Source organism: Lytechinus variegatus, chromosome 2, assembly GCF_018143015.1.
Source record: "Lytechinus variegatus isolate NC3 chromosome 2, Lvar_3.0, whole genome shotgun sequence".
Taxonomy (NCBI): Eukaryota; Metazoa; Echinodermata; class Echinoidea; order Temnopleuroida; family Toxopneustidae; genus Lytechinus; species Lytechinus variegatus.
Window position 1 is genome coordinate 70,447,255 of NC_054741.1, and position 26,916 is coordinate 70,474,170.

At 36.2% G+C, this 26,916-nt stretch overlaps 1 protein-coding gene across 1 annotated transcript; it reads left to right on the forward strand.

The window, feature by feature from the left end:
• Positions 1–4,802: 4,802 nt before the first annotated feature.
• On the forward strand, positions 4,803–25,276 carry LOC121408859 (A-kinase anchor protein 10, mitochondrial-like). The gene is made up of 11 exons (XM_041600536.1): positions 4,803–4,943; positions 11,333–11,668; positions 13,290–13,928; positions 15,178–15,276; positions 15,995–16,079; positions 16,448–16,571; positions 16,855–16,991; positions 17,834–17,978; positions 18,694–18,971; positions 19,467–19,608; positions 20,544–25,276. The coding sequence occupies exons 1-11, from the start codon at positions 4,910–4,912 to the stop codon at positions 20,667–20,669; spliced, it is 2,145 nt and encodes a 714-aa protein (XP_041456470.1). The 5' UTR covers positions 4,803–4,909; the 3' UTR covers positions 20,670–25,276.
• Positions 25,277–26,916: the final 1,640 nt, after the last annotated feature.

A 26,916-nucleotide genomic window follows, 5' to 3' on the forward strand; every position in this document is an offset into this window, starting at 1 on the left:
CACTGCAACCATCCTGCCTGTGGGGAATCTACATGTAGGACTATGGTATGCCAATGCTGTACATAGCACACACTTTAAAAATCATTAAAATATCACTTTTGTCACCAATATTGCTAATTTTCATACAGTTGCAGTTTATTTTTCATGATTTAACTTGGGAATAATTTTTTTATTCACCAGAGTGCTCAAAAACTTGAATTTTGGGCATATATTTTTGTACGCCCTCTATTGGTGGAAAGTAATATGGCAAGAAAAATTTCATTTTTCAATCTCTATTTTTAATTCAGAAAAAATTATTTAAAGAATTAAATTTACATAAGAGCCAAGTTGTATGATGAATAGGTGTAATGGAATCTGATAGTGTAAGAAAATCAAGCATTTGTCCCAGAGAAAAAGAGAAAATAAGCCAAACATTGCCACCCTTATTTTGCCACACATGGATTGAATGAGTGATTAGATGGACCTATAGTTACGTGGTTGTCATAATAATTATTCAAGGAGCCCCGATTCGACGTTGGGAAAATACATGTTCATATTTACATAATATTGAATTATGCAGTTTTCCAGAAACTTGCAGAAACTTTGATTAACGTTGATACCTCTCTATGATTATGCCAATTTGGGATTTGCCCTTATCAAATTTTAAGCCATATACACTATGCATGCATGCTCCAATCAAATGATTTTGAACCCGTTTTCACTGAATTATACCCCGATTATTACAAGCACAAAGCAGTTGCATTTTGCTTAGTTTTTTTTATTAAACCAAAAGATTTTGAGTCCTTACCTCAAGGCCAAGACCAAGGGAGCCCACGGTTTTAAGGATCTGTATTTCCACATGTCTGCAGTAATACTTTGATATTTATTTTGATTGCGTTTGCTCGTTTATGTTTTTTTATAACTTAAAAAGGGTGCTCCAGGCAAAAAAATGATTTGAACAGATAAAGAAATATCGGACAAACAGAACTCTGTGATTTGGTCAAAATCGGATAAGGAATTACGAAGTCATGACATTTAAAAGATTTGCATTATTTCGTTGGAAAACAGTTCCATTCACGTTTACATGAATATCATTTCAATGAGCAAACTGATGACGTCATATCGTCACTTGTTCTTTTGTACATGAAATTATGATTTAAGTATTTTTTCCTCAAAGATTAAAAAAAAAATGGATGACGATTGATCTTTTGCATTGGGTATTCAATGTTGCAAATTATTTTATCATAAGGGATGATCATGGACGTACCCATGTCAATTGCTTATAATTTTTAGGATCTGCTATTCTTTATTCAATTGATTTTGACCTGCTAAATACGGAACAATTTAAATCTTTAAAATGCAATAACTTTGATATTCCTTGTCCGATTTTGACCAAATTGTTGGCTCTTGCCCCCTGCGGCCACCAACCCTGGTACGCCACTTTATATTCCGACCTGAAAACTTGGCGTTTGCAACCCTATACAGGATACGCGGAGCGCGAGCTGAACAATTTTGGGTCAGACCCTAGACCTTAATTGGGGAGTCGACATGATGGTCTATAGTGTTTACGACTCTCGTCTTTCAATCAGAGGGACGTGGGTTCGAATCTCAGCCATGGCGCGTTTTCCTTCAGCAAGAAATTTAACCGCATTGTGCTGCACTTGACCAAGGTGAGGTGAATGGGTACCCGGTAGGATTTATGCTTAAGCCTCCTATAATGCGGCTTAGCTACAGCCGGGGTATCACGGTATCAAGTGCAGTTGAGTATAGCTGGCTAACTGCGCCAGGCGCGTACGCAAGGGGGGGGGGGGTTAGGGTGTTCAACCCCCCCCCCTTTTTTTTTTTTTTTTTTTGCTTGTCTCCCCAGAGGTCGGTCTGGTCAAGGAGTTATCGGACAAGCGCCTGATAACTCCTTGGTCTGGTTACGGCCCGGGGGGGAGGGGCCACTTACATTGACGAGTGGATACCATGCGCGACCAAAAAAACACGTAAAAAGGATGTCTTTTTCACGATAGGGCACGTTACGTACGTAACGTGATAAGGGTGTCAAAAACACCAAAATAATGAAAAAAGGGTATCTATTTCGCTAGGAAAATTACGTGTTTAGGGTCGAATTTGCGGGGATGATAAAACAAAATTAATATGTTTTATAAAGGATGTCCTTTTTGCCCCAACACTTCGTGTTTAGAGTCCGATTTGAGCGACGTGTAGAAGGGGTGGGGTCGTACTAAACCAAATAAGGTAAAGCCGACGACCGAAGGACCCGTAACAATAAAACATTCCTGTACTTGTTTAGGGGTTCATTTCAGGGAATATTTGTCAAGAGTATCGTTTTGTTTCCAATACTTGTTAAGGGGCTGCTTTTTCAGAACATGGAAATTACGTGTTTAGGGTGCTTTTTGAGACCCTATGGTCGCGCATGGTATCCACTCGTGAATGGAAGTGGCCCCCGGGGGTTACGGACAGTTCCCCTACACTGTTAGAAAAAATAAAAGAAGTTCCTGCAGCAGAGTCTCGAGAACACCTGTAATCTTACCGAATTGCGTAATCTTACAGGAAATTGGTATTTGATGTATGGAATCTTACAAATTTCCTTGAATAAAACACCCTTTTCCCCTTTTTAAACAGACCTGTTCTGTTAAATTGCAGAAAAATTCTTGTTTTATGAATTTACAGAATGATTATTACGCAATTCGGTAAGATTACAGGTGTTCTCGAGACTCTGCTGCAGGAACTTCTTTTATTTTTTCTAACAGTGTACCCAATAATGTATATGACAGCAATAATGAACAGAATCTCATGTTTCCGACGAAAAACACAGAAAAAATTTCCGCTCGCTTCGCTCGCTCCATTTTATTATATCTTTTATTTCCGCATGTCGCCGACATGATCACGGTATCGCAATTAACAAGGCCATACATGATTATCATGATGTATACTTATGAATACAAGTGAACCAAGACAAAGACATACGTTTTCTTACAAAATATGTTTTACCAATATGAAAACCAAAATGACGGAAAACGCTAAAATGTCGGTTAGCTCGCTCCGCTCGCTCGTAATAATTTATGAAATTCCATAAGTATCTAGTCTCCTGTTCAAGGCCGTATTATGAGTGTTACGAATAGAAGGACATGTAGCATCGACTAATACTTGATTTACTAACAAACTATTGACAAGAAATGTATGTTTTGACGGGAAAACGCGAAAATTTCGGCTCGCTCACTCCGCTCGCTCGTAATCATTTATGAAATTTCTTAAGTTTCTAGTCTCTTGATCAAGGCCATATCATGAGACTTACGAGCAGAAGGACATGTATCATCAACTAATATGTAATCATTACCAACAAGCTATTGAGAAGAATTGTATGTTTTGACGGAAAAACGCAAACATTTCGGCTCGCTCGCTCGTAATTATTCATGACATTTCTCAAGTTTCTAGTGTTCTGATCAAGGCCATATCATGAGTGCTACGATCCGAAGGACATGTAGCATCGACTATGATACCAACAAACTATTGACAAAAAGGTTATGTTTTCAACGCAAAAACGAAAACATTTCTGCTCGCTCGCGGGTCATGACCGCACTGTTACATACCCCATCCCCACTTAAATGTTATTGTCTTATTTGCAGCGCTGAAAAAAAAGAAAAAAAATCATCACCTCACCCCCCCCCCGCTCATCACTTTTTAGAGACTGGGCGGGAGATTAAAAAAAAATCAGCTCGAAACCCCCCCTTTCAAAAATCCTGCGTACGCGCCTGAACTGCGCTATATAAATGGACCATAATTATTATTGTCATATTACTGCACTTTTTAAACCAATAATTGTAAATCAAACAAATAATGAAAACTTGATGTGTGAGCAAAAATATGTTTCGTATACCGGTCTTGACTTCAAAGCTGGATTCAACTTCCATTTTAGCACTTTAATCAAGATTTGTATCTCATTATTGATTGATTGCATTTACAGTTTTCATTTCCTTTTCAACAAAACTTACCGTAATGTAAGGCGAAAAACAATATACAAAAATTAACTACAGGAACCCTGGCACTGGAAAGCAGAGCCTGTTTATTTTTGTATTCCCTGATGGAATAAATATCTCACTGAAATAGATTATTTTTCAATGAAATTTAAGATTATAGGCAATTAAATTTTTTATTTTCATGTCTTTCCTTCACTTTGTTTTGTTCTTATCTTATTGACCCACCATCTTTCCTCTTTTTCCTTTTCGTATTTTTCTCTCACGTCCCCCCACTTTTCCTTTTTCGCCATAAGTAAGGGATGTGTAGCTCAATTAGTGTGCTGGAATTGACTATTGTTATTCTTTATTATTATATTTATACAGGATAAAACATGATCAGCAAAGCTATTTTTCACCATGGTTCTTATGAAACAGGTTGAATATGAATATGAATCCCGATATGAATATAAAAATGATTATTTTTTAAAGAGCAGCATTATAAACTCATTTAAATAATTGGAGGGCATAGAGGTAGATTATCCACCTCTATGTTGGAGGGATTGTTTGTAATGGAACGTTGTAGGCAAATTAATATTTTGATGAAGTTTAACAATTTCCGTAAGTTATAATCTTCGCTGTCATTGAATTACTAGTTATTCAAATAAAATTCGTCCATATCTGTTTAAAAGTATAATACATTTGAGTATTGCTTATCATCTACCTCCAGTCACCCCCCTCCCCATCGGGCAGCTGCTGTGAAAATACAAGCCCCTATTATATAGGGCCTTGTGAAAATATACCCCAAATATTGTTTACTGCCCCGCCCCTTTGTTATGTAATAAGGGCAAGCACACGGACGGCTTATAGCTGGCGCTGTTTAGAAGGAAATTCAGATAATTTCAGTGCGAAGTCGCGGCTGAAACAGCCAGTGAATTTACTAAATTAAGCTCGATACGATGATGGAATGAATGAGCAACATGCCCCTCTTTAAGAGGAAATCAGGTAAATAATATTAGTCTGTGATTTTCCGGCAATTTTTCTGTATTTGGCGAAAATAGCTGAAATTATGAGAAGTGTTCGGTGTGCCACCGGTACCACGTAACCGCATAGTCAGTGCAAGTGCAAGAGGCAGTGAATGGGTGAGTGAGTGTGTCATAGGCCTAGGCCCTAGCCTAGGCCTAGGCCTACTCAGACAATCGATCGAGTTGAGATGTTGTTGATGTTGATTGATGGAGGCATTGTTAAGGTTTTAAGCATTGTCATTATATGGAAGATGTTGAGGAAAGTGTTCCACTAAAATTGAAAATAAAAACATGGATGATGGAGAAGGTTAACCATGTTAACCGTTACGTTATGAATTCTAGGCTTCTAGCCATAACTTAAAATGGGGGAGTTGAAATACATACCAAAAATATGGCTTCATTCTGTCAAATTTTGAGCAGGATCTAGTGCGTGTCTGTTTATTTTGTTAGTAAAGGGTCTGTGAGTCAAGACTAGTCGAACTATCAGCTGATAATCGTTAAAATAGGCCTACCCCTTCCGGTATCGGCGCTTCTCGCTAGCATAGCAGGAACAGGTCTTGGCTGCAGATAAAACGAGATGAGTTCGAGTCCCAACTAAGGTGAGCAACAGTAAAAAATGATAGAAAAATTTGAAGTGAGCAAACTGGAAGTCTCAACAATCTTTTGTTATTTTTGGTGGGGGGTGCATATGGAACTCTTTCCGATTTTGATCATCGTAGCAGTATAGAATCGGTGAAGGAAATAATCTGTTGTCTCAAGATGCGGCAGACTGAAATTGCGACGTTTCGACTGCACCTGCTAGACCTGTTTTCGTCAGGTAATGAAGTGGACTGGAGCCCAGTACTTGTTCGTGTAATACGAGACAGACATATACTCCGTGACCATATTTTTTAATGATTTTGATATTGTCATTTGATCACGAATCCTTGAACCGCATCCGCCTCCCATATTATAAGAGACACATGTAAACAAAGATGGATTTCCCTAGGAAATAGGAAATCCACCTTTGAAGATAGAAATCACATAAATGTTTGTGATTTTACTTATACACCTTCATACTCCTAATGCATATGGTTACATAAATTTGTTAATAAAAAGGTGAATAATTGGAAGTTTCTTGCCAGACCGATCTCGTGTAGGCCTAGATCCCTTGATCCATTTGTACACAATGCAAATACAATAGGCTTGACCCTTGAACCGCTTATGTATGACATACCTTTCATGAAAGATATTACAAAATGCCGTTTCAAAGAACAATTTATAGATAAATTATTATTCAACAAATAATGAAATTTGAAAATTTATAATCGCATTTTATTGTTATTATTTGTTACATAATAATTCTTATCTATAAATTGTTCTTCCAAACGGCAGTTTGTAACATCGTAAATCGAAGGTATGTCATACATACATGTACGCGGTTCAAGGGTCAAGCCTATTGTATTTGATTTGTGTACAAATGGATCGAGGGATCTACACGAGATTGGTCTGGTAAGAAACCTCCAATTTTTCCCCTTTTTATTAACAAATTTTTGGAACCTCCATAAGCATTAGGCATATGAATGTGTATAGATAAGTAAAATCACAAACATTTGTGATTTCTATCTTCATAGATGGATTTCCTAGGGAAATTCATCTTTATTTACATGTGTCTCTTATATGTATATGGGAGGAGGTTCAAGGCTTTGTGATCAAGTGACTATCAAAATCATAAAAAAATATGATCACGGAGTCCTTGTTACTTGTTACTTGTTACTTGTCGCAATAATCCCAAAACGCAGCTCCTTGGAAGCTATACTGGGATGTCGATAATGTCATGTGCCAATGGAGGTGACAAGGTGCAGGATTTGGGTTGGCTCACATATATACAATAAAAATGAGCATGCAGGGGTGCGAGTAAAAACATGCATTGGTCCATTTATAGCATGTGGGACCCAACAGGAGGCTGCATCATGCTGATGATAGGTAGTGCAGCCTCTCTGAACGTAGTTGGGTTTCCATGGAGAATGACATGTCCTGGTAATCTGTTCCATATCCGTACTGTCCTAGGGAACATTGCATATTTGTATGTGTCTATTGTAGCTTTGGGTATGGCATATTTAGCTATATGGTCGTGCCTACCAAAGTAGGTTGCTGGAGAAATGACCTGTGGCAAAGGCACGCGAACCAGTTGATGGTGCATCCGGTGAAAAAGGGAGCATTGTGCTAAGAGCCGACGAGTGTGGAGGCTGTTCCATCCAAGGGTGGAGACCAAGGCTGAGGAGGATGTTGTTCTCCTGAAGTCACAGTGAACGAATCGGGCCGCAGATCTTTGTACTTGTTCCAGTGATTTAACAGCTGTAACAGTGTGCGGATTCCATGCCTCAGAAGCGTACTCCAGTTGAGGACGGACTAACGCAGTATATGCCTTGGCCTTAACCTTTTTGGAACACGGTGATAGAGTTCTGCGGATGAGGCCCAGTGTACGACTGGCCTTTCTCCTGATGTCCTGACAGTGAAGATTCCAACGCAGATCTGTAGTCACTGTCACTCCCAGGTATTTGTAGTTGTTGGCTCTAGGTATCGCATCGGAGTCAAGAAAATAATCATAGGTGCGAGGAGAGCGTTTACGTGTGATGGAAAGTACAGCACATTTCTTGACATTAAATTTCATTTGCCATGTAGCAGACCAGGATGACAGCTGTAGTAGATCTTGCTGCAGGATGTGAAAGTCTTCATCAGTCACGATCTCTCTGTAGACGACACAGTCATCAGCAAACAGCCGAAGAGAGGATTTGATGTTATCTTGGATGTCGTTAATGAACAGAAGGAAGAGAGTCGGACCGATGACCGAGCCTTGGGGGACACCAGAGGAGACATCCCTCCATGAAGACTGTTTGCCGTTAACAACTACAGACGGCTTCCTGTCTGAAAGCAGGGTTGGCGATTTTTTTGATTTTTTTAAAAAAATCAAAAAAATCGGATTTATTTGATTTAAATCAGATTTTTTTGATTTAAATCAGATTTTTTTGATTTTTTAAAAGTTCCTTCGAAAAAAAGGGTAATTATCCCCCCCCCCCTTACTCTTACAATGACATCAATATTGATGTTATACATTTCACCCCTAATATTGTTCTTAACCACATATTTTGTAATTAAAATCCAGTAAAAATGGACAATTAAAAATAAATTTGAGGAATCATGTACATGTGTATCTGAACTTAATTCTATCATACATAGGCCTATGAAGGAATATTCCATAGGGAATTCCCAGTGAGTAGAGAAAATTCCCCTCTGGGATTTTTCATTCAAATATTTAAAAAATCCAAGAGAAAAAATCCCTTATCAAAACTGCCAACAAACCCTTTGCCAATTACTAGTATTCATGTATATTGTAAGAGAAATAATTCAAATCAATGATTTTTTTTTCAATTAGTCACAGCTTTACAATAGTCAAAGAGAGACTACAACTGTATATGTTTAGGATCTTTTTAGTTTGATAAAAAGCTCTTCTCTTGCTACAGATATAGATGCAAAACTCTCAGTTTTGGAGAACAATATAGGAGATAGCTTAGTCAAAGGGTGACTATACTACATTCTGTTACTGTGATTTTTTTACATTAATCTACAATTTTTATTCCCATATTCTCTACAAAAAATCTGTTTGATCCATGAAGTATGAAAAAATCTACTTACTTTTAACTTAACTAAAGGATAGAAACTGCAAAACTGCTTAAATTACAACATACATGTATGTATTACAAAAAGAAGTATTTTATTTTAAATGAGACACAGCTTACAACTGCCAATGATTGTAACTGAAGTACCTGCATCTTAACATTAAAATGCAGTGTTAAATGTTTATTCTGAGTTTTGCAAATTGTTATAGAGCTCTTTCCATTATTACATGCAGATACAAAACTTCCATTATTTGTAGCACTGAACATAAAATGGGCTGCAGTGACTTAAACGGTTTATAAGAGAAAGCTTTTCTCAACAGTCATTATATTAATGTGATTTTTATAATTATGTTATTTAAAACATCAAATGTATGATAAATGTAACAATACGAAATAAGAGGCATGTTAAATATGTTGATTACATGCAGGTATAATTTTTTATTTTACATGACAGAAGTAGTTATGTGTAGGCGAAGGATCAAAACTGGAAAACTGCCAACAAACCTTTTCTCATTGACTTTTATATATTATATACTTTTTTTTACAAACTGTCTTTGGATTATGTAAAAACTTTATGTTAAGAAAGAAATTGACTAATAATAACTGACAAAGAATGTAAAATTTCAGAAGAAAAACTCGACATAATTTACAAAAAATGAGTACCTATTGACAACATACATCTGTAGTTTTTAAGGAATTACCTGATTTTATTAATTTGATTTTAATTTGTTTTAAGTAGATATAAAGACTTTGTTGATCTTTTATTGATATAAAGTTAATTCAAAGTTTTTCAGTTGACTTGAAGAATTAAAACTGCATTGAACAAATACTTTGTCCATGATTTGTACATTTTTCAATGGAAGTGATTTAAATCAATGATTTTTTTAAAAAAATCATGGTGATTTAAATCGCGATTTAAATCATGATTTAAATCAACGTGATTTAAATCCGCCAACCCTGTCTGAAAGAAAAGCCATTATCCAGTTGAAAGTGTCACCTTTGATGCCGTAATGCTGGAGCTTGATGCCAAGACGTTCATGGGGCACTCTATCAAAGGCCGTTTGGAAGTCTAAGAAGATAGTATCAACTTGAATGCGTTTCTGTAAAATGAAAGACCAGTCATGAACGGCTAATGACAGTTGGGTGGTAGTTGATAGCCCCTGGCGGAAGCCATGCTGGGCATCACTAAGAATCTCATTGGATGCAAGATGTTTGGAAACATGGCTGAGGACTATGTGCTCCATTATCTTACAGGCAATACAGGTGAGGGATATTGGCCGGTAGTTTGATGGGTCACTCTTGTCGCCCGACTTGTGAATTGGTGAAACGAGAGCCTTTTTCCATTGTGATGGTATAGTACCTGTATTATAACTTTGTTGAAATAAAAAGGCAAACACAGGGGCAATCTCACAGGCTATAAGCTTAAGAAGCTTGGGTGGGATTTCATCAGGCCCTCAAGGCTAGGCCGCAATTGCAATCCAAATAAAAGGGGAAAAAATAAATTATGCTCTTACCTCAATTCTTATGAGCATTTTTAGCAATTTGAGGGCTAAAATGCCCCCAGCCCTGGTGTATTTTTTTTCTCTGCTGCACATTCCAAGAACATGTGTGTGCGTGTTCTTCTAATAAGAGTTCACCATCTTCAGCAATGGTCAGTGCCGGTGGTCTTCAACTTTCAATTTTGCATAAATGATTCTTATTGAGGAATTTCTTTGGAGTAACTATATGCAAACGACACAAGAACAAAATAAATTTAGATGCGCCAATGCAACATAAATCTGCCTGTAGATGTAGGTTTCTCTTCTTGGATGATTTAAGGTTTGGAAATGTAATATCGTTTGAAAGTTTCAATATATAGATCTAGATTAGGAAAGGCCTGAAAGTGACATTCTTAGTCTTTGGTGAAATCGAAGTTCTTATGCGTATCTTTATTAACGCAGTCCACCGGTGTGGAAGAAATTGCACTGTTGACCGACAGCCTCGAGCCAGCACTGATGGCCTGCCTGTTTTGACTCGGGGCATAGTTCAGATGATGATTTATGCAAAAAATACCACATTTTGAAATGAAAAATCTTTAAACTATTTCAAAAGTTAAAATTATAATAGTAATCTTACACTGCAAACTAAGGGGACTTATGTATGTGCACAGAAACTTTCAGAAGAGCTGGCTTTACCCTTTTCCCATTTGAAAAAAGCAATTTTTGAAAGATACAGTGATCATTTTGTCATGATTCACAAACCAACAAAGTGGCGAATGAACGTTCAGAAAGAAGATTTTTTAAATTATTTTTTTGGAGGGGGGGGGGAGTGGTCAATGCCCTAAACAAGCTCATTCTCTGTTTAGTTTAGCCAGAATATTCTGGGATGACTAATAATAACAATAATAATTGGCATTTATATAGCACTTTATCAATCTACGACTGTTTAAAGCTCTTCACGATTATTATTACCTGGTCACTGGATTCATAGCATTCCAAGCAGCCTCAAACTTGCTAAACCAACCACAATGACGGTGGTTTCCTACTAGTACCCAATTAGCACCTGGGTGAGAGTGGCAAAGTGTGGATTGACATCTTGCCAAAGGGCGCTAGACCATGGTGGGATTCTAACACGCGCCCCTCTGATTACAAGGCGAGAGTCAGAACCACTACACCACGGCGCTTCCTAAGCCCATATATTTGATTATTTTTGCCTTTCTTACAAATTTCAGAAAAAAGAGGCCAGCAGCCGACAGTACGGCAGGCATCGCAGCATGGATCTCCATCGGGGAAAGCAAGCCATCCACACCAGAGAACACAGAACCAACAGCATGTGCAACAACTAAAGACCAGTCCTCAACATGCTGGACAAAGTTCGCTAAACTACAACCAGTCGGGTCACCCTGGTGCTAGACCTGGTGCTCCTGATGGAGATTCCAGAAAAGTGGAGAAGATTGATGATGGCACTGCTGCCCTGGCTGCTAGCAGGAGACTTAGAGGTGGTCGGATTGCAGAAGGTGCACAGGTCATGAGTGATGACAGTGATGCCTTGGGAGACTTAGGCACAGGTAAGGAAGCACATCTCTCTGTAGTACCGACTCCGAAGTATGATTCATACCAGTGGTGGATGTTGTCAGATTTAACTCACATAATTTATATCAATTGTTTTACCCCCTACTTAACATTTGGTGTTTCAGTGTGTCCTTCACCCTCAACCCAAACTTCTTACTCTTCTCCTCTTGCTTCTTCCATCTATTCTTTAGTCTTCCTCTCCTTGAACTTCCTAAAGCCTATTTCATTTATCCTGGACAAATATATTTAAATGAATTAATGAATAAATCAGGTGTGTCCCTGACTCACACTTAGAGCAGTTTTCCTTATATCTTTCTTCCACATGGCCTGATTCATTGCATCCCCCATACTCAATTCAACTCTCTCTCTTCTACTTGCTCCTCATCTCGGTTGGACGTTGGTTGTCCTCTGCTGGAACTCGATATCCCTTTATAGATGTCATCTTTCCTTGGCACATACCTATACCAATGTATACCATTCAACTTCCCCAACTTTTTTTGCCAAATGTCAAAACTACCTGATCTCTTGAGGAGACATGGGTCCCTATATTTTATATTTCATTCATGAATTAAAATGATTGGTCAGCTGACCCAACCAGATTTAATGTTACTCATGAAAATTGAAACTGAATGTAATTGAAAATTTACATCCCATCTTCCTTTCATGTCCCAAATGAAAACAGCAAACAGAACGTACAGTCCGACCTCTCTTATCCGGACACGTTGGGACCAGCACCAATCTGGATAAGTGATTTATCCGGATCTGGGAGACCCAATATTAAATACACGCAGCTGCCTCCGCGATAGAAGCTGCACGTAGTCTATTTAGTGGGCATACACAGACAGTATTCACTGCAGTGTCAGTGCAAATTATAGGTGGTATTTTTACGGAAATAAAATTGATTGGTGGCCAAAACTGTTGGATAATTTACCTGCTCAAATGATTGAGGAATAAAGCGAGCATACTTCGAAAGAAAGAGAATGAATGACTCGATGAAACTAAGTTTTACAATAAGATCATCGCGGCGGCTATCGCAGCTTCGCAATGTCAGCCATTGTTACACTGACTGTAGGCTTAAATATGACAGATAGCGCTGTCTGTATTGAGGCCTAGCGTTAGCTAGTGAGACATGTGTTGTTTTTCCCGGGAAACAAAAAGAGAACGTGATGAAATGTTTACATTGCGCCCCATTTTCCTGGAAAATTATCCTGCCTAAGTTCTTTCGGTGATTTGGGTGAGATATTTTCATGAAAAATAATGTTGTTTTAGGTAGACTATATTGAAAAATATATGTAATCAAAGGGAGTTTGCGTATAGGATTGAGTTTAGATTACTATCTCAATTTACTCACGTACTAGATTGAATTAAAAAAAAAATCTCGGCAAATGTGCGTCCGGATAATAGAGAGATCCGGATAAGGGGAGGCTGGATAAGAGAGGTCGGACTGTATGTCATTGAAACTATTTCCATTTTGAAGTCCATGGCAGGATTAGAGTTGTACTATTTCATTGTGTTTGATAAGACATTTTCATAGAAAGTGCCTCATGTGTGAATGATTCTATGAATGCAGACCACTTATTATTACAGCTTTCTATTATCTTACTTTTTTGTGTCAAGGACTTGGAAAGATCGAGACATCTGACCAGCCCATCAATCGATCAAGATTATGTAAAAGTATGAATGAAGTCCTCCATGACAATGGAGCTCTGCCCTACTTCATCCAGTACATGGCATCAAGCAACTCCAAACAACTTGTCCAGTTTTGGTTAGCGGCAGAGAGTTTTAGTAATGCTTCATGGTCCAAAATGAGAACAGACTCAATGACTAAGGGGGATTCCCCTGTGATGGGAAACCATGTAACAACGACAATACCAGAGGAACGAAGAGAGAATGTGGAGCAAACTGAAAGCCAAGAAACAAACTCATCTGTGACAAACAATAAAGACACCATATGCAGTTCGAGTGACACTGTGGAAAATGATTCTGTAAACACCACAAATAACAATGTTGACTTGCCAAGTTTGGACGAGAGTGATTCATCAAAGAAAGACACACAATCTGTACCTGTAGTTGTAGTGAACCCTCCTGTATCCATGCCCAAGAAGAATGAATCGCCAAGTATATCACCTCAAAAGACTCATACAAGAGCGATGTCTGATTCGGCGGTAGGTGTTGGTAAGATGTTTGGCAGTGGGGCTACTTTTCAGCCTGGTCATCGGAGAAATAACTCCTGGAAAGAGGTCGACCCAAGAACTGGTAATTCCTGATTGCTCCATAAGGGTTTTTCATTTTTTTTTAGTTATGATATGTTGGTAAAACAATCAAGTTGTTCAGTGTATTGCAAAAAGTACTTTTTTACCCCAAAACCTATACATTTATATTTATCTATTATATCTATCATAATAATAATCTGAATAGGTGATTGGTCTAAACTTGTTGATCAGTGGTTTGGTGAAACTAGGGTCCCTGCAGTGATGCTAGTTTGATAATTTTCCTTCAGGACTACACCCCTCAGGAAAATAGTCACATTTTGACATCCCTTCAGTAACCATAGTTCGAATATCCATTATTCTATTGAATAAAAAAACCTAATGATTAAAGAGAATTTTCAATGTTCTTCAATTCAGTATATACAGGTTAGTAAATGTACATTTAACTAAGTTAACTTTGGAACTTACCAAATCTGCTTCTCTTGAATTTATTCATTATCAGACAGAAATTCTTCTGTGCTCTGTTTTTTTTATTTTACGAATAATGAGTAAAGATAATATACTAATCAAGGAATTGCCAACAACACTGGATATAATTAACAATGGACTGTACACTCTTTGTACATGGTTTGCCATGTAGACTTATAGTTATGCAATATGTATGCTTGTATATAGAGATCATTATAAGTTGACCAGGGCCCTGACTTACAAGGAGTTGTGATTGATCCAATCAATCTCAACTATGGAAATCCATCAGATGTACTAATTTGTCATGAAGGAAATGTTAACAAAGTTCCTTGGGAAACGTAGGGGAGCACACTCATTTGTCAAAACAGTGAACTACATGTATAGCGTAAGTATACATTAGAGGCCTGTGTGGTAAACATTTTGAACAGACGTGCATGTTATATTTTGGGGTCACAAGTATGTCATAGATGGGGATCCCTCTGCTCAATTTCAACTCTTTTTAAGATGGGGCCCTGGTCGGTTTTTCACAAAGATTTTAAGTATGATTTGGAGTCGCGCTTAAATTTCAGTTGAGTATGGTTGAGTATCACCACGTTGGTCAGACCATGCACATGGGGCATGCTCTACATATCATCAAGCAGATAAATACGAGTGAAGTAACACATGTGCGTTGGTGACTCTATATCATGTTACTCTTAATTCTTTGTGAAACACCCAAAGTCTTCCAATTCTTCCACTCTTTAAAGCTCTTGATTTCCCTCAAGAATAGAAACTGATTTTTATAAAAAAATGATAATTTCTCATTTTGTGGTTGTTTTCATCCTCAGCGGTGGAAAGAGATGCCATCAATATATTCACCAGATACATCTGTAAGGATGCCACATCACCCATTGGTGTACCAGAGGATATTAGATTAGATATTATAGGTGAGTCTGCCATCGTATTGTGCCTGCGCAAAAGCTCAACTGATAGAATGATGGTCTCATTACTTACCTACATTTCCAAGTCCCATGGAGAGGAGGTTGAGTTGGAGGTCTCCTAGATATATAGATGTACTTGGAGCATTTACTGTGTGTTTAAGCAGTCAGGTGAAATAACAGAGTGAGAGATTTTAGGAATGTGGTGTTGTTGTTAGGTTTATAAAAGTATGAATGACTTGTCTTGAATATTTAGTGTGTTATAAAATCTATAATGTATTATTTAAAAAAAGAAAGAAAACTTAATGAAACAGTTACCAACAATACATTGGAGAGCAGCTTCATGAAGCCGATTTGCAAGTTACAGACAACTTGGGAATATGAAAATTAAAAATTGTTTTTGCAATTATTTTAAATCATAAAGGTTAAAAATTCAATATGTAGGGTAGATTGTCAACATTGTCAATAGATTCACAACTTTACAAATAGCTTTCTGAAAATCTTATTTTATAGAACATTCTCATTAGTATCAGGTGAGAATTCAGTAATATCTATCCAGATTGTGGATGTAATTTGTTTCTTTGAGAGAGAAGCATTTCAGAAATAAGAACAACTTTTATTTTATTTTAGTGAGGCTATTAGAGTTAAGCCATTATTTCAGAATAAATATAAAGATTTGTAATATTTCCATAATGCAATACCTTGTTATCTGTTTCCTTTTTTTCAGCCAAGATTTGTCCCAAAGATGGCCAGTTCGATCCAGATAGTTTCAAAGCGGCTCAGAACTATGCATTCAGTGTTATGGAGAAGCAGTGAGTATAGCATATAATGTACAAAGTAATGTCTTAAGTGTTGTAGATTTGATTTTATGATTTTGTTAATTTTCATGCCTAATGATGCTTTGTTCATGTCAGTGGAATCTAATGTAATATATATTATTTTCGTCAAATTGGATAGGATAAATCAAGTTTATAAAGTAAAAAATACCTTATAACTCATGCAATAACATCCCAAGATATATTTTTTTATGAATGTAGTGTAGAAATACATTTCCTGCATATACTATTTTGTAAGTTTGTGTAAAATTTCATCAAGTACTGATCTTTGAAATATTTCTATTTTCTTGGTAAATAGTCAATTAATGAATGACCAATATATCTTTTATTCAATTTTTTTCCAGATATTTCCAGTCATTCCTGATGAGTGAATTCCATTGTAAATATCAGATAGATGTACTTACTAGTGGGCGTGTCTACCTAGCTGACATACTCTACAACGATGTAGCCACTTTTTACTTCATGGAGGTAAATGATTCCCTTTACAGTTCAAGTTTGTAGGAAAGACGTCTCTAAGAGTGAGGTTTAAAATAAACATTTTTAAAATCTTAGTGTAGTAACAAAATCTTGCTAATTCTAATGTCTTCCATATCATGAATACAGAAATTTACTAATTTACCTATTTTTTGCTTTTATTGAATCTTCAATATGAATTGATTCTGCATGCCTCCATACTCTGCTCAAATCTCAATACCACTAGTGACTGTTTGTAAAAATTGCTCAGAACCTGAAATGTTTCTTGTCATTGTAGTACCTGGAACAGGAAAATGCCGTCCATCTGCTTCAGTTCTGGTTGGCTGGGGAGAATTTTCAACAGCATTTATTATCTCAACAAGGGCAGTATGATCCTATGGAGGCTCAGAACGATGCTATGGTGCTATATGAAAAGTAAGGTCCTAATTTATTCATTGCATATATTCATTTATTATTCTGATTTAATTTAGTTTTTGTCTTTCCTGCATAGGTGCCGCTTTCTGATAGTGGCGGTGGCATCGTCTACTTTGAAATTTTATCCATGGTTAAGTATTTAAAATGTCATCATAACTTAGGAATTATATGGACCCAAAACTTTGAAATAGATAAAAGTAGATGTTAATCATGAAGAGTGCATAGTTAAGAAGGTTGCTTTGAAGATATCTTTTTCCTTTTTGATTTTTTTTCCCTTGGCCATCACACTCCCTAGAGAGCCACTGCCTCTCACACACCTAGACCAAATGCAATATCTGCTTTACATGTAGCAGTAGTTCGCATGAAAGGCTTGATTTCTTCTTTGATATTTTTATCATGCCTGAGGAAAGTGTGGATAAACAAGTATGAAATGCAAACCTCCTTTAAATGGCAAAACTGAGTAACTTAATTTTATTTTAATATGGGACTGTAATTTCACATGCCAAGTTTTGTTTGAGGTCATATGTTGCAGATTATATGCAAGATTTCTTAAAATTTTCTACTGAAAGGGTAGTTAATGAATAGTCTGTAAAAGGGCTATGGATATTTATCTTTGCAAATGAGCAATATGGTTAATAGCTTGTTTATATGTGAAATGTATATATGTATTGTCTTTTATGCTTACATGTATTCTTTTTTTTATGAGAGGAGGGATTAATTTTTTTAAGATGAGAAGCATGAATTCACAGTAACATAATCTTTTTCTCCCTCTGATGTTAAGTTAAAAAAAATGGTGAAAACAAGATATATTTATGACTTCCTGAATAATTTGAAACCAACAGGTACTTTTCATTACAAGCTACCAGCCCCTTAGGTTTTGATGATAAGATCCGCTTTGAGGTGGAGAGTAATATATGTCGGGAAGGGGGACCACTAGCAACCTGCTTCTCTACGCCAATGAGACAAACATATACTACATTAGAAACAGTAAGTACTCTTTTAAGAAAGCCTTAAGGTATGAATGAGAGAGGGATAGGGGATAGGTACGGTTGGAAATGGATTTTTAGGGAGGTTAGATGTGTAGGAGAAAAGAGCAACAGCAATATCACCTTTTGAAGTGAGAACATTTGTCTTGCAATCAGATACTTTTGGTTATTAGTTTATGTATATAAAGGTGCTATTCATTGGTTGCAAGAGGAATGTTAGATGATGAATAAATTACAGTAATTGCTCTGATTATACTTCACATTAGCAGAAATCTAATAGCAGAAATCTAATACCACTTTCCAGAAAGATAGATTCAGCATGAATTGGTGAACATGGTGGAAAAACAATGATATTGTGAAATTTGAAGTAAAAAAAAGATAGGAAGAAAGGAGGATGACATCCTGAGGAGGAGGAATTCAAAGAAGGGAAAAGGGATAAGAAGTAAAGGGATAGAGAGAAAGAGAATGTCAGTGTGTAATATAAATGTATACATTATTTAAAGAAACTTTAATACTAGGCCTGTTGGGGATTTAGTGAAAATAAAGGGATACAGAAACAAATGGGGGAAGAGGAGGGGGGGGGGGGATGGGGGCACAATAAATGTATTGTCAGATTTTAGAAAAACTGGAGAAGAATGTAAGTATTTTTATTACTAGATATTGAAGAACACATGACAGATCTATTTCATTATTTCCATTTTCTTGTACATTTCCAGATGCATTTTCCTGGGTTTCTTCGTAGTGAGCTCTATTACAAGTTCCTCAATGAGCTCATCAGCAATATCAAGAGTGAGCATGGGACCATGGCTGCTGCAGGGTCTGTTGCCACGGCCCTGGAAGATGATCAGTCCTCTGTATCCTCTGAGCCTGCCACCAGAGGGATGCGTAATACCCTGCTAGCTGAGGGCAATGTGGTCAAGCTCTTTGATGGGGACCTCAACATTGACCAGATGAAGTTTGATCCAGACACTCTCTGGCAGAGGCCAAGTGCAGGGTGAGAGGATAATCAAGATTTACAATTTGTGGAGAGAATATTCACAATGGTTCGAAAAAATGATTTGAAAAGCCTGTTACCTTTCTTATTTTGAATAGTATTTTTGCTGTACGTAATATTGAAAAATGGAAAATCACACTGTCCATTTCTAAATTGCAGTATAGATACTGAAGTTGCAACTCGAGGCTACCGAGTGTAATGCATCTGGTTTAAAACAAAATCTATTCATAATCAAGGTCATTTTATACCTACAAGTAGCAATTTTGCAATTATTTGAAGTTGTCAAAAAAACATTCTTGCAGTAAATTAACATTGAGGTTTCAATTGTCAAATCACTCATGCAAAGAATTGTGAATGACTGCAAAAATAAAAAGCTCTGATACTTTTGTACCTCTGGGGAAGATTCAAGCTGAACATAAATAAAAACATGAAAGCTGAAATCTGCTCTGTAGCTGAATCATCTCATCTCTGTATCTTCTTCTCCTCTCTTTATAGAAACACTGGTATGATGTTTGGTAAGGTGAATCATCTTGGTCAGTTTGTACCAGAATATGAACCAGATCCTGAATCACTTCAGAAGAGAACATCGTCCAATAAGTTCTCTCTCAAAAAACTGGTCACCAAAGAGGAGGACAAGGTTAGTTGTCATGTCACTTTTTTTTCCCATGGGGGGGGGACTTATCTTTAATAGGTTTTTAGACTTTGTGAATTATGTAGTTTTAGATTTATTTGTATTCTATGTATTTATATTTTGAGGTATTATATTTTATGTAAATATGAAATGAAATGAATAATGGAACAAATGAGATCTCCTTTAGGAAAAGAGTCATTTTGGGGGAAGATGGGGTTGATCTGATGAGAAATTGTTCTACTGCACTATTATCAGTGATTAAAATTGATTAAGTCTTTGCTGAAATTTGCTTGTTCTGTTGGTGTTTAATTTTCCATTTTATTTCTTTCTGTTTTCTGGGGTGGGATAGGGCAGAATTAAAAGAAAATATATTATAGGCATTGTGTGATGAAGTAAAGATCATTAATTTTTTTTAGTTTGTTTTTAGTCAATCGCAAGTCCATGTTACTTTAAGATGGGGCATGTTTGAAAATTATAATTACACATATAATCCAGATTTCAAGGGGGTGGGGTGGTAAGTTCCAATTTTCTCCCATTTCACTCTTCTGGGTGTTGTGGCAGTGGCTGGTACACAGTGAAAATCTAAAGTGATTTTGCTTAGGACAGTTTTCAAATTGAAACATGTCTTTCGGATAATAACATTAGAGGTCGGCCCCAGACCTTAACTGTCATATTTAATAGATACATGGATGTAAAAAGCCAATTAAGCGCAATATAAATGTTGCATGTAATTATCATTATCATCATTATAAACATACCTACTGAGAGTATTATGTAAATATACCTTGATTCAACAAAGTGAACTCAGTAACACATCGTTTTCTTTTCTTTACTTTGCTGAAGTGCATAGAGACATAGTTATATTATGTGATATGCTCTATATAAAACTGACTATTATTATCATCTATTATCATAATTATTATTTTATGCTTCTTTTTCAGAGTAAAGAAGAGATGGCTTTGAAGATAGCCCAGATGATCATCAATGATGTCAACAAACAAACCCAGGGATTAGCAGGGGATGATATACCATCCCCTACAGCAGCTAAACCACCACAGGGATTATAGCACAGGATACATACATCGGTTCATCATATAAGATGATTAACTCTTTAACATGTCACCAATTAGCAGTGCACCAAATAAAAAACACATAAATCGTATAGAGCTGCAAATCATACGGCATGTTAAGAGTTGATGGCTGGTCCCGGGTGCAAAAACAAAAAACAAAACATGAAAGTAAAATCACCCTTGCTAAGATTGGCATTTGCTTTATGGGATATGAATGTAGAAATGGCTCTGGGGGTGTTGCATGAAAGTTTCCAGCACTAACTAAATTGACTATTTCAGTGAAAACCTTGCTTTTGATTGGCTGAGAAGCTTTGGCCTCTGACTGTTACTATGGTAACTGTCAGAGAAAGACATCTTGTCAGTGCTGAAAACTTTCCTATGATGGTCCCCTGATGTGAATACTAGTGCTGAAGTCATCAGTTTGCTATTTGGGTTACTCTTGTTTGGTCCTTATTTGCCCCTACATGAAATTATCTCATACCATTTAGTAGTAAAAAAAATACACTTTGATTATATGGTTTAATTGACATTGTATTCATTCAGGAATGCACAACATATTGTATTAGAAATGGTATCAAAATTATTGCTGAAGTCAGCAAAATTTTCTGTTTTTGTTAATTTTTCTTGTTTTATTTCTTGCTTTCAAGATTATAATTCCTGCAGAAGTGTCACTGAAAATAGCCTAATCCTCTATGCGTTGAAATAAATGGAAGGCACGTTTCTTTAAAGTGTCATCAGTTTATGGACGTCCTTGTGTGAGCTAATATACATACATGTAAGAAGCATTTCTTTGAGTTGCCAAGAACACAAGATTTGTGAAGGTTAAAAAACTGGCTTCCTCAATACTGGTTGACTTGAACTGTCTCACGTAAACCCCTAGAATTATTTTCATCAGAAGTTTTAGTTGGGGCATTATCATTGTTTTATTGGGACCAGCCATGGTGGGTTTGAGGGTGTGTGTGTGTGTGTTTGTAAGATATGAAAAGTTTGTGTGCATCTCTGATCTGGGACTCTGATTCTCTTGCCAAAATTGATAGATTTTGTAATTATAGATGGTTGTTTATCAAATTATTTTGTATGAAGCATAACAGCTCTTAGTGGTAGATCAATATTGAAGTGGCCAGTGTGATGAAAGGGACAAATTCGATTCTGTGTATTCATTCTTTATTTCTCAAGATGACAAAAATTCTTTGCATAGGAATAGCAATTTGAGTGTAAAAATGGAGGTATTCTCTCGTTTTAAATTACCACTAGATTTTTTTTCTTTGGTTGCAAAGTAGTAATTTGATTTGAAAATAGGAGGCAGGAGAGAGGACTACCTCCAAAGTTACCTGTAGATAGTGCACTTTGATATGAGTACATGAGACAACACATAATCTGACGTTAATTATCTGCCAGATCTGGCCAGATTCTCCTCAAAGTTCTTTTTTTTTAGAACATTCTGAGTGCAATCCTTTTCAGGGGTTATTTTGACAATGATTCACTTCCTAATTTATGAAGATAAAGAAAGTACACAAATTGTTTAAACTTTCACGAGACTAAAGCTTTTCAAGTCAATTCAATTCAATTTTCTTAATCTAACAAAAAATATGTGATGTACTGAAAATGCTGTTTGTAATCCCCAATGTTCTACTGTTTCATATCCATATTATTGTGTCAGATGTGATCAAGTCAACGAAAGCAATATTTATTATGTTTTACAGGTGGTTGTGTGTACTGTTGTGTGACGTACAGTCTTCAGAAGGTATTTCATACAGATTGTCAAGTGTTACAAGTATTATTGTTGCAATGTTAATTGACGAGTTGATAAGTCAATATTGAGCTTTACTTGCAAATACAAGTAAATACTTTTTCTATTGCTTAGTAGCAATTGAAGATCAGATGAGTTGATGGGTTTGTAATATTTATTTAATCACAATTAAGATATTGCAATGAGATATTTTTGTTGCCTATGAGACATATAAATGATACTAGAATGTTGAATTCAACTCCTCGTGGTAGATCTATGTTTCAAAGGTGGGAGTTGGATCGTTAACCTTTCTTCATTCTCGCTTTGAATTGGATCTAGTGGAAGGAGTTGGACAGTGGTCAAGTTGTATTCACACGTGCCCATATGTCCTTGGAATCTGGGTTAAAGTTAACGAAGTCAGTAAATCCACCAACAAATATCAGACATTCATCACAATTCTTTTTTAATGTTCTAGAATTGTGTTAATTGTTGAAAATTACATACCTCTTTCTTACACGCTCCATGTAATTTGCGATGAAATATTTGCAAAGCTACAATCGATAGGTATTTGAGGGACCCGTTAGTAGGGTGTTCATACCCTTGATAAGCTGTGTTAAGTCAACTTTGGTAACGATATATTGACTAAAGGGTTGTGGTGATGCTGGAAAGGGAGGGGTAATATTGTACCTTTCCTGAAGTAAACCTCCTAATTTGTTAATGTGTGTGCTCTTCCTTTCCATTTCTGTCAATCACGTGATAGCATGTGGAACTGTTTTATGTTACATTCATTCCATTGCAAACTTTGAAATATAGATGTCATGCTTAATATAGTTGTCAAATATAGTTTTTATACATTATTCCACATTGTTACACATTTCATATCATTGTCTTTTAATTCAATGATTTTGATTATCTAAAAAAAATAAGATTATGACATGCTGTTTTCTTGTGGATTTCGTGGATATGGTGAATATTATTTTTAAAACATTTTTAAAGAATTATGTAAAAACAATGAAACAAATGAAAGTGAGAAAAGCAACATATGTATATTACCAAAGAACAGTTGTTCTATCAGATTACCAATATTTAGGGTAGTGATTTTTTTCAATGAATAGTTTATATACTCACTATGCTGCATCTCTGCGGGTAGTTTTGTTTCTTGTAAAATATTACAAATGTTACGTTACATGAATCTTTGTAAATCATTATTTTTTTGTAGAAAGTGCTACCCTTCACAAAATATGTAGATTTTATTCTTGTAATGAGCCTAGAGGTGCAACTTTTTACATGTATGGTTGTTTTCCAATGATAAAATCATTTGTTTTATGCCTGACATTTGTTTTCTTAAAATTTAACAAATCCGAGTTTCTCTGTGTGAATGCAGTTCATGTTAACAGGGAGGTGTATTTTATCATGAATAATTATAACAACAAAATAGTAATGAGTCATTATAATCATATTTGTTGTTACCATGTGCATGGATGCATATGTGGAGGAGATTTGTCAGTCAATTTATTTTAATTTTTCGTAATGTTAACAGCTTTAACAATTCCTTGACCATGAAGTCTGCTGTTATTACATTCATTTCAGTATACTTTATAACCCAGGTGCCAGGGTTTTTAATATCAATACATTTCTCTAGTTCTTGAAAGGTTATCTTAATTGCCATTTTGGGAGCGTATAGAATTAAAAAGGTTTATTTTCTTATGAAAAATGAATTGTTTGCGGCAAAATGTTTACAAGACCTTGTCGGCCTTATACACCAACTCGTAGCCTGATATCACCTATATATAATATAGGTGATATAATATATCATTAGGAAAAAAAGAAGTGGCAGGATTTAGATTTCAAGACCCCCCCCCAAAAAAAAAAAATGGGAGGGAGTGTCATCATTGTGTAAGAGTCAGTCTCCCTTTGTAAGAGGGGAAAATGGTGACTGAAATAGATGATCATCATCAATAGAGACTTAAATCTTAACAGAAGTCTCTTTATAGTTCTTGGCACTCTAATACTTAACTCTCTTTCAAAAATATTTTCTATGTTTCTTGTGCACCCTAGAAGGGATGGCATGATATAAATGCATAAATCATTATTAAAATTAATAGTTAATGATTGATATTAATTATTATAGTTTACAATCTTATATTTTCAAATATTATTGAGTTAATTGAAAACATGCATTGACAGATTTGAGACTGCAATTTCAAAATTCGTAACATGGTACAAGTTAATTTAAAGGATAAGTCTTTATCTTAAAAAGTTCACAAGTGAAATAAGACTCACTGCATGTTTTATGCGGAATGAACAGTTCATTGTGTGTAAAGAAGAAAAAAAACAAGATGTAGTTCAACTTACATGCCATGTTGAATATATCACAGCTAGTACACATTAAAAGGGAAAGACGGACCTGGCAGAGTTCTGACCGTTGCATTTATGAGAGAATATTTTACCTAATGAGCTTGCTTGACTTGATTTTCCCTCTATCATTCGACTTGAAACAACCTAAAATTTGTTTTCCTTAAGATTTGTAATCTTATTCAGTTTTCATGGCATAGAATGTTAGCCTATTTCGATGTAATTTTGAATGATTGGAATGTGGAATTCTGCGGCTTGGTTCAAGCTTGTTATACGATATTGAATATGAAATGTCCAATGTGTATATCCATGCCCATATTTGTCCATAATTTATGAATGGAGATGTTTTATATATGTGAAAATCTTATGAGGTCCATAATGTTTTTGTATTTGATGTTGAATTATCTTAGCATGATATTGCCAATCACTCATATTACAGGTCAAAAGAAATATATGTACTGTAAATGTAAGGTATATTATCAGAAAATCCCAGAAATATAACATTTTTGAGTATATGTTATATCTTAGCAGTGAAGTTAGTAGTCATTTCCTTCAGTTGTGAATCTTTGTGAGATCTGGTTTGAGAGGTATTATGAAATAAGAATTGTTTTTCTAGTGAAATTGGACGTAAAATCATTTGAAAATGGAATGGCTAGAAGGACCTTCTGGGCTCAGAGAATGGTAGAGGATAGAAAGGGAGAGAGAGAACAAGAGAGGGGGAAAGAGGGATTAGAAGGAAAGAGAGGAAAAAACGAAGACGGATAAAGATAATGTAGAAATAGAAACAAGTGGAATGCCTCTGGCCGTCTCACCTGCATCACGCGATTCAATATAGCAGCAGTGCTCACTTTGAATACTACTCTAACTCGCACAAGATGTTCAGTGATACATGGTTACTCTTATTTCCCTTTTTTATGAACTAGACCAATAAACTTACAGAGATATGATGGTTATTCAACAAAAAACCCCAACATGGCCAAAGTTCATTGACCTTACATGACCTTTGACCTTGATCATGTGACCTGAAACTCGAACAGGATGTTCAGTGATACTTGATTACTCTTATGTACAAGTTTCATGAATCAGATCCATAAACTTTCAAAGTTATGATGGTAATTCAACAGATACACCCAATTCGGCCAAAGTTCATTGACCTTTGACGTTGGTCATGTGACCTGAAACGCGCACAGAATGTTCAGTGATACTTGTTTACTCTAATGTCCAAGTTTAATGAACTAGACCAATAAACTTTCAAAGTTATGATGGTAATTCAACAGATACCCCCGATTCGGCCAAAGTTCATTGACCCTAAATGACCTTTGACCTTAATCATGAGACCTGAAACTTGCACAAAACTTTCAGTGATGCTTGATTACTATTATGTCTAAGTTTCATGAATCAGATCCATAAACTTTCAAAGTTATGATGGGAATTCAACAGATATCCCCAATTCGGCCAAAGTTCATTGACCCTAAATGACCTTTGACCTTGGTCATGTGACGTGAAACTCATGCAGGATGTTCAGTGATACTTGATTAATCTTATGTCCAAGTTTCATGAACTAGGTCCATATATTTTCTAAGTTATGATGACATTTCAAAAACTTAACCTCAGGTTAAGATTTCGATGTTGATTCCTCCAACATGGTCTAAGTTCATTGACCCTAAATGACCTTTGACCTTGGTCATGTGACATGAAACTCTAAAAGGATGTTCAGTAATACTTGATTAACCTTATGGCCAAGTTTTATTAACTAGGTCCATATACTTTCTAAGTTATGACGTCATTTCAAAAACTTAACCTCAGGTTAAGATTTGATGTTGACGCCGCCGCCGCCGTCGCCGCCGCCGCCGCCGCCACCGCCGCCGCCGCCGCCGTCGGAAAAGCGGCGCCTATAGTCTCACTTTGCTTCGCAGGTGAGACAAAAAGCAGAACAGATATGGGGAGGTGGAAAAAAGAAATATAGGGGTGGAATAGATAAAGCAGGAGAAAGAGATGTCTGGAAAGAATCGTCCAAAAAACAAAATACAGCAAGAGAAAATAAAAAACTGTGGACCCCTTATTTTGGCACACCGTAATTTGATGTTTGAGTCTCTCAGAAACTGACCATGCAAAATGAAACTCCCCGGTCAATTTGACAAGGTAGTATGAATGCAGGAT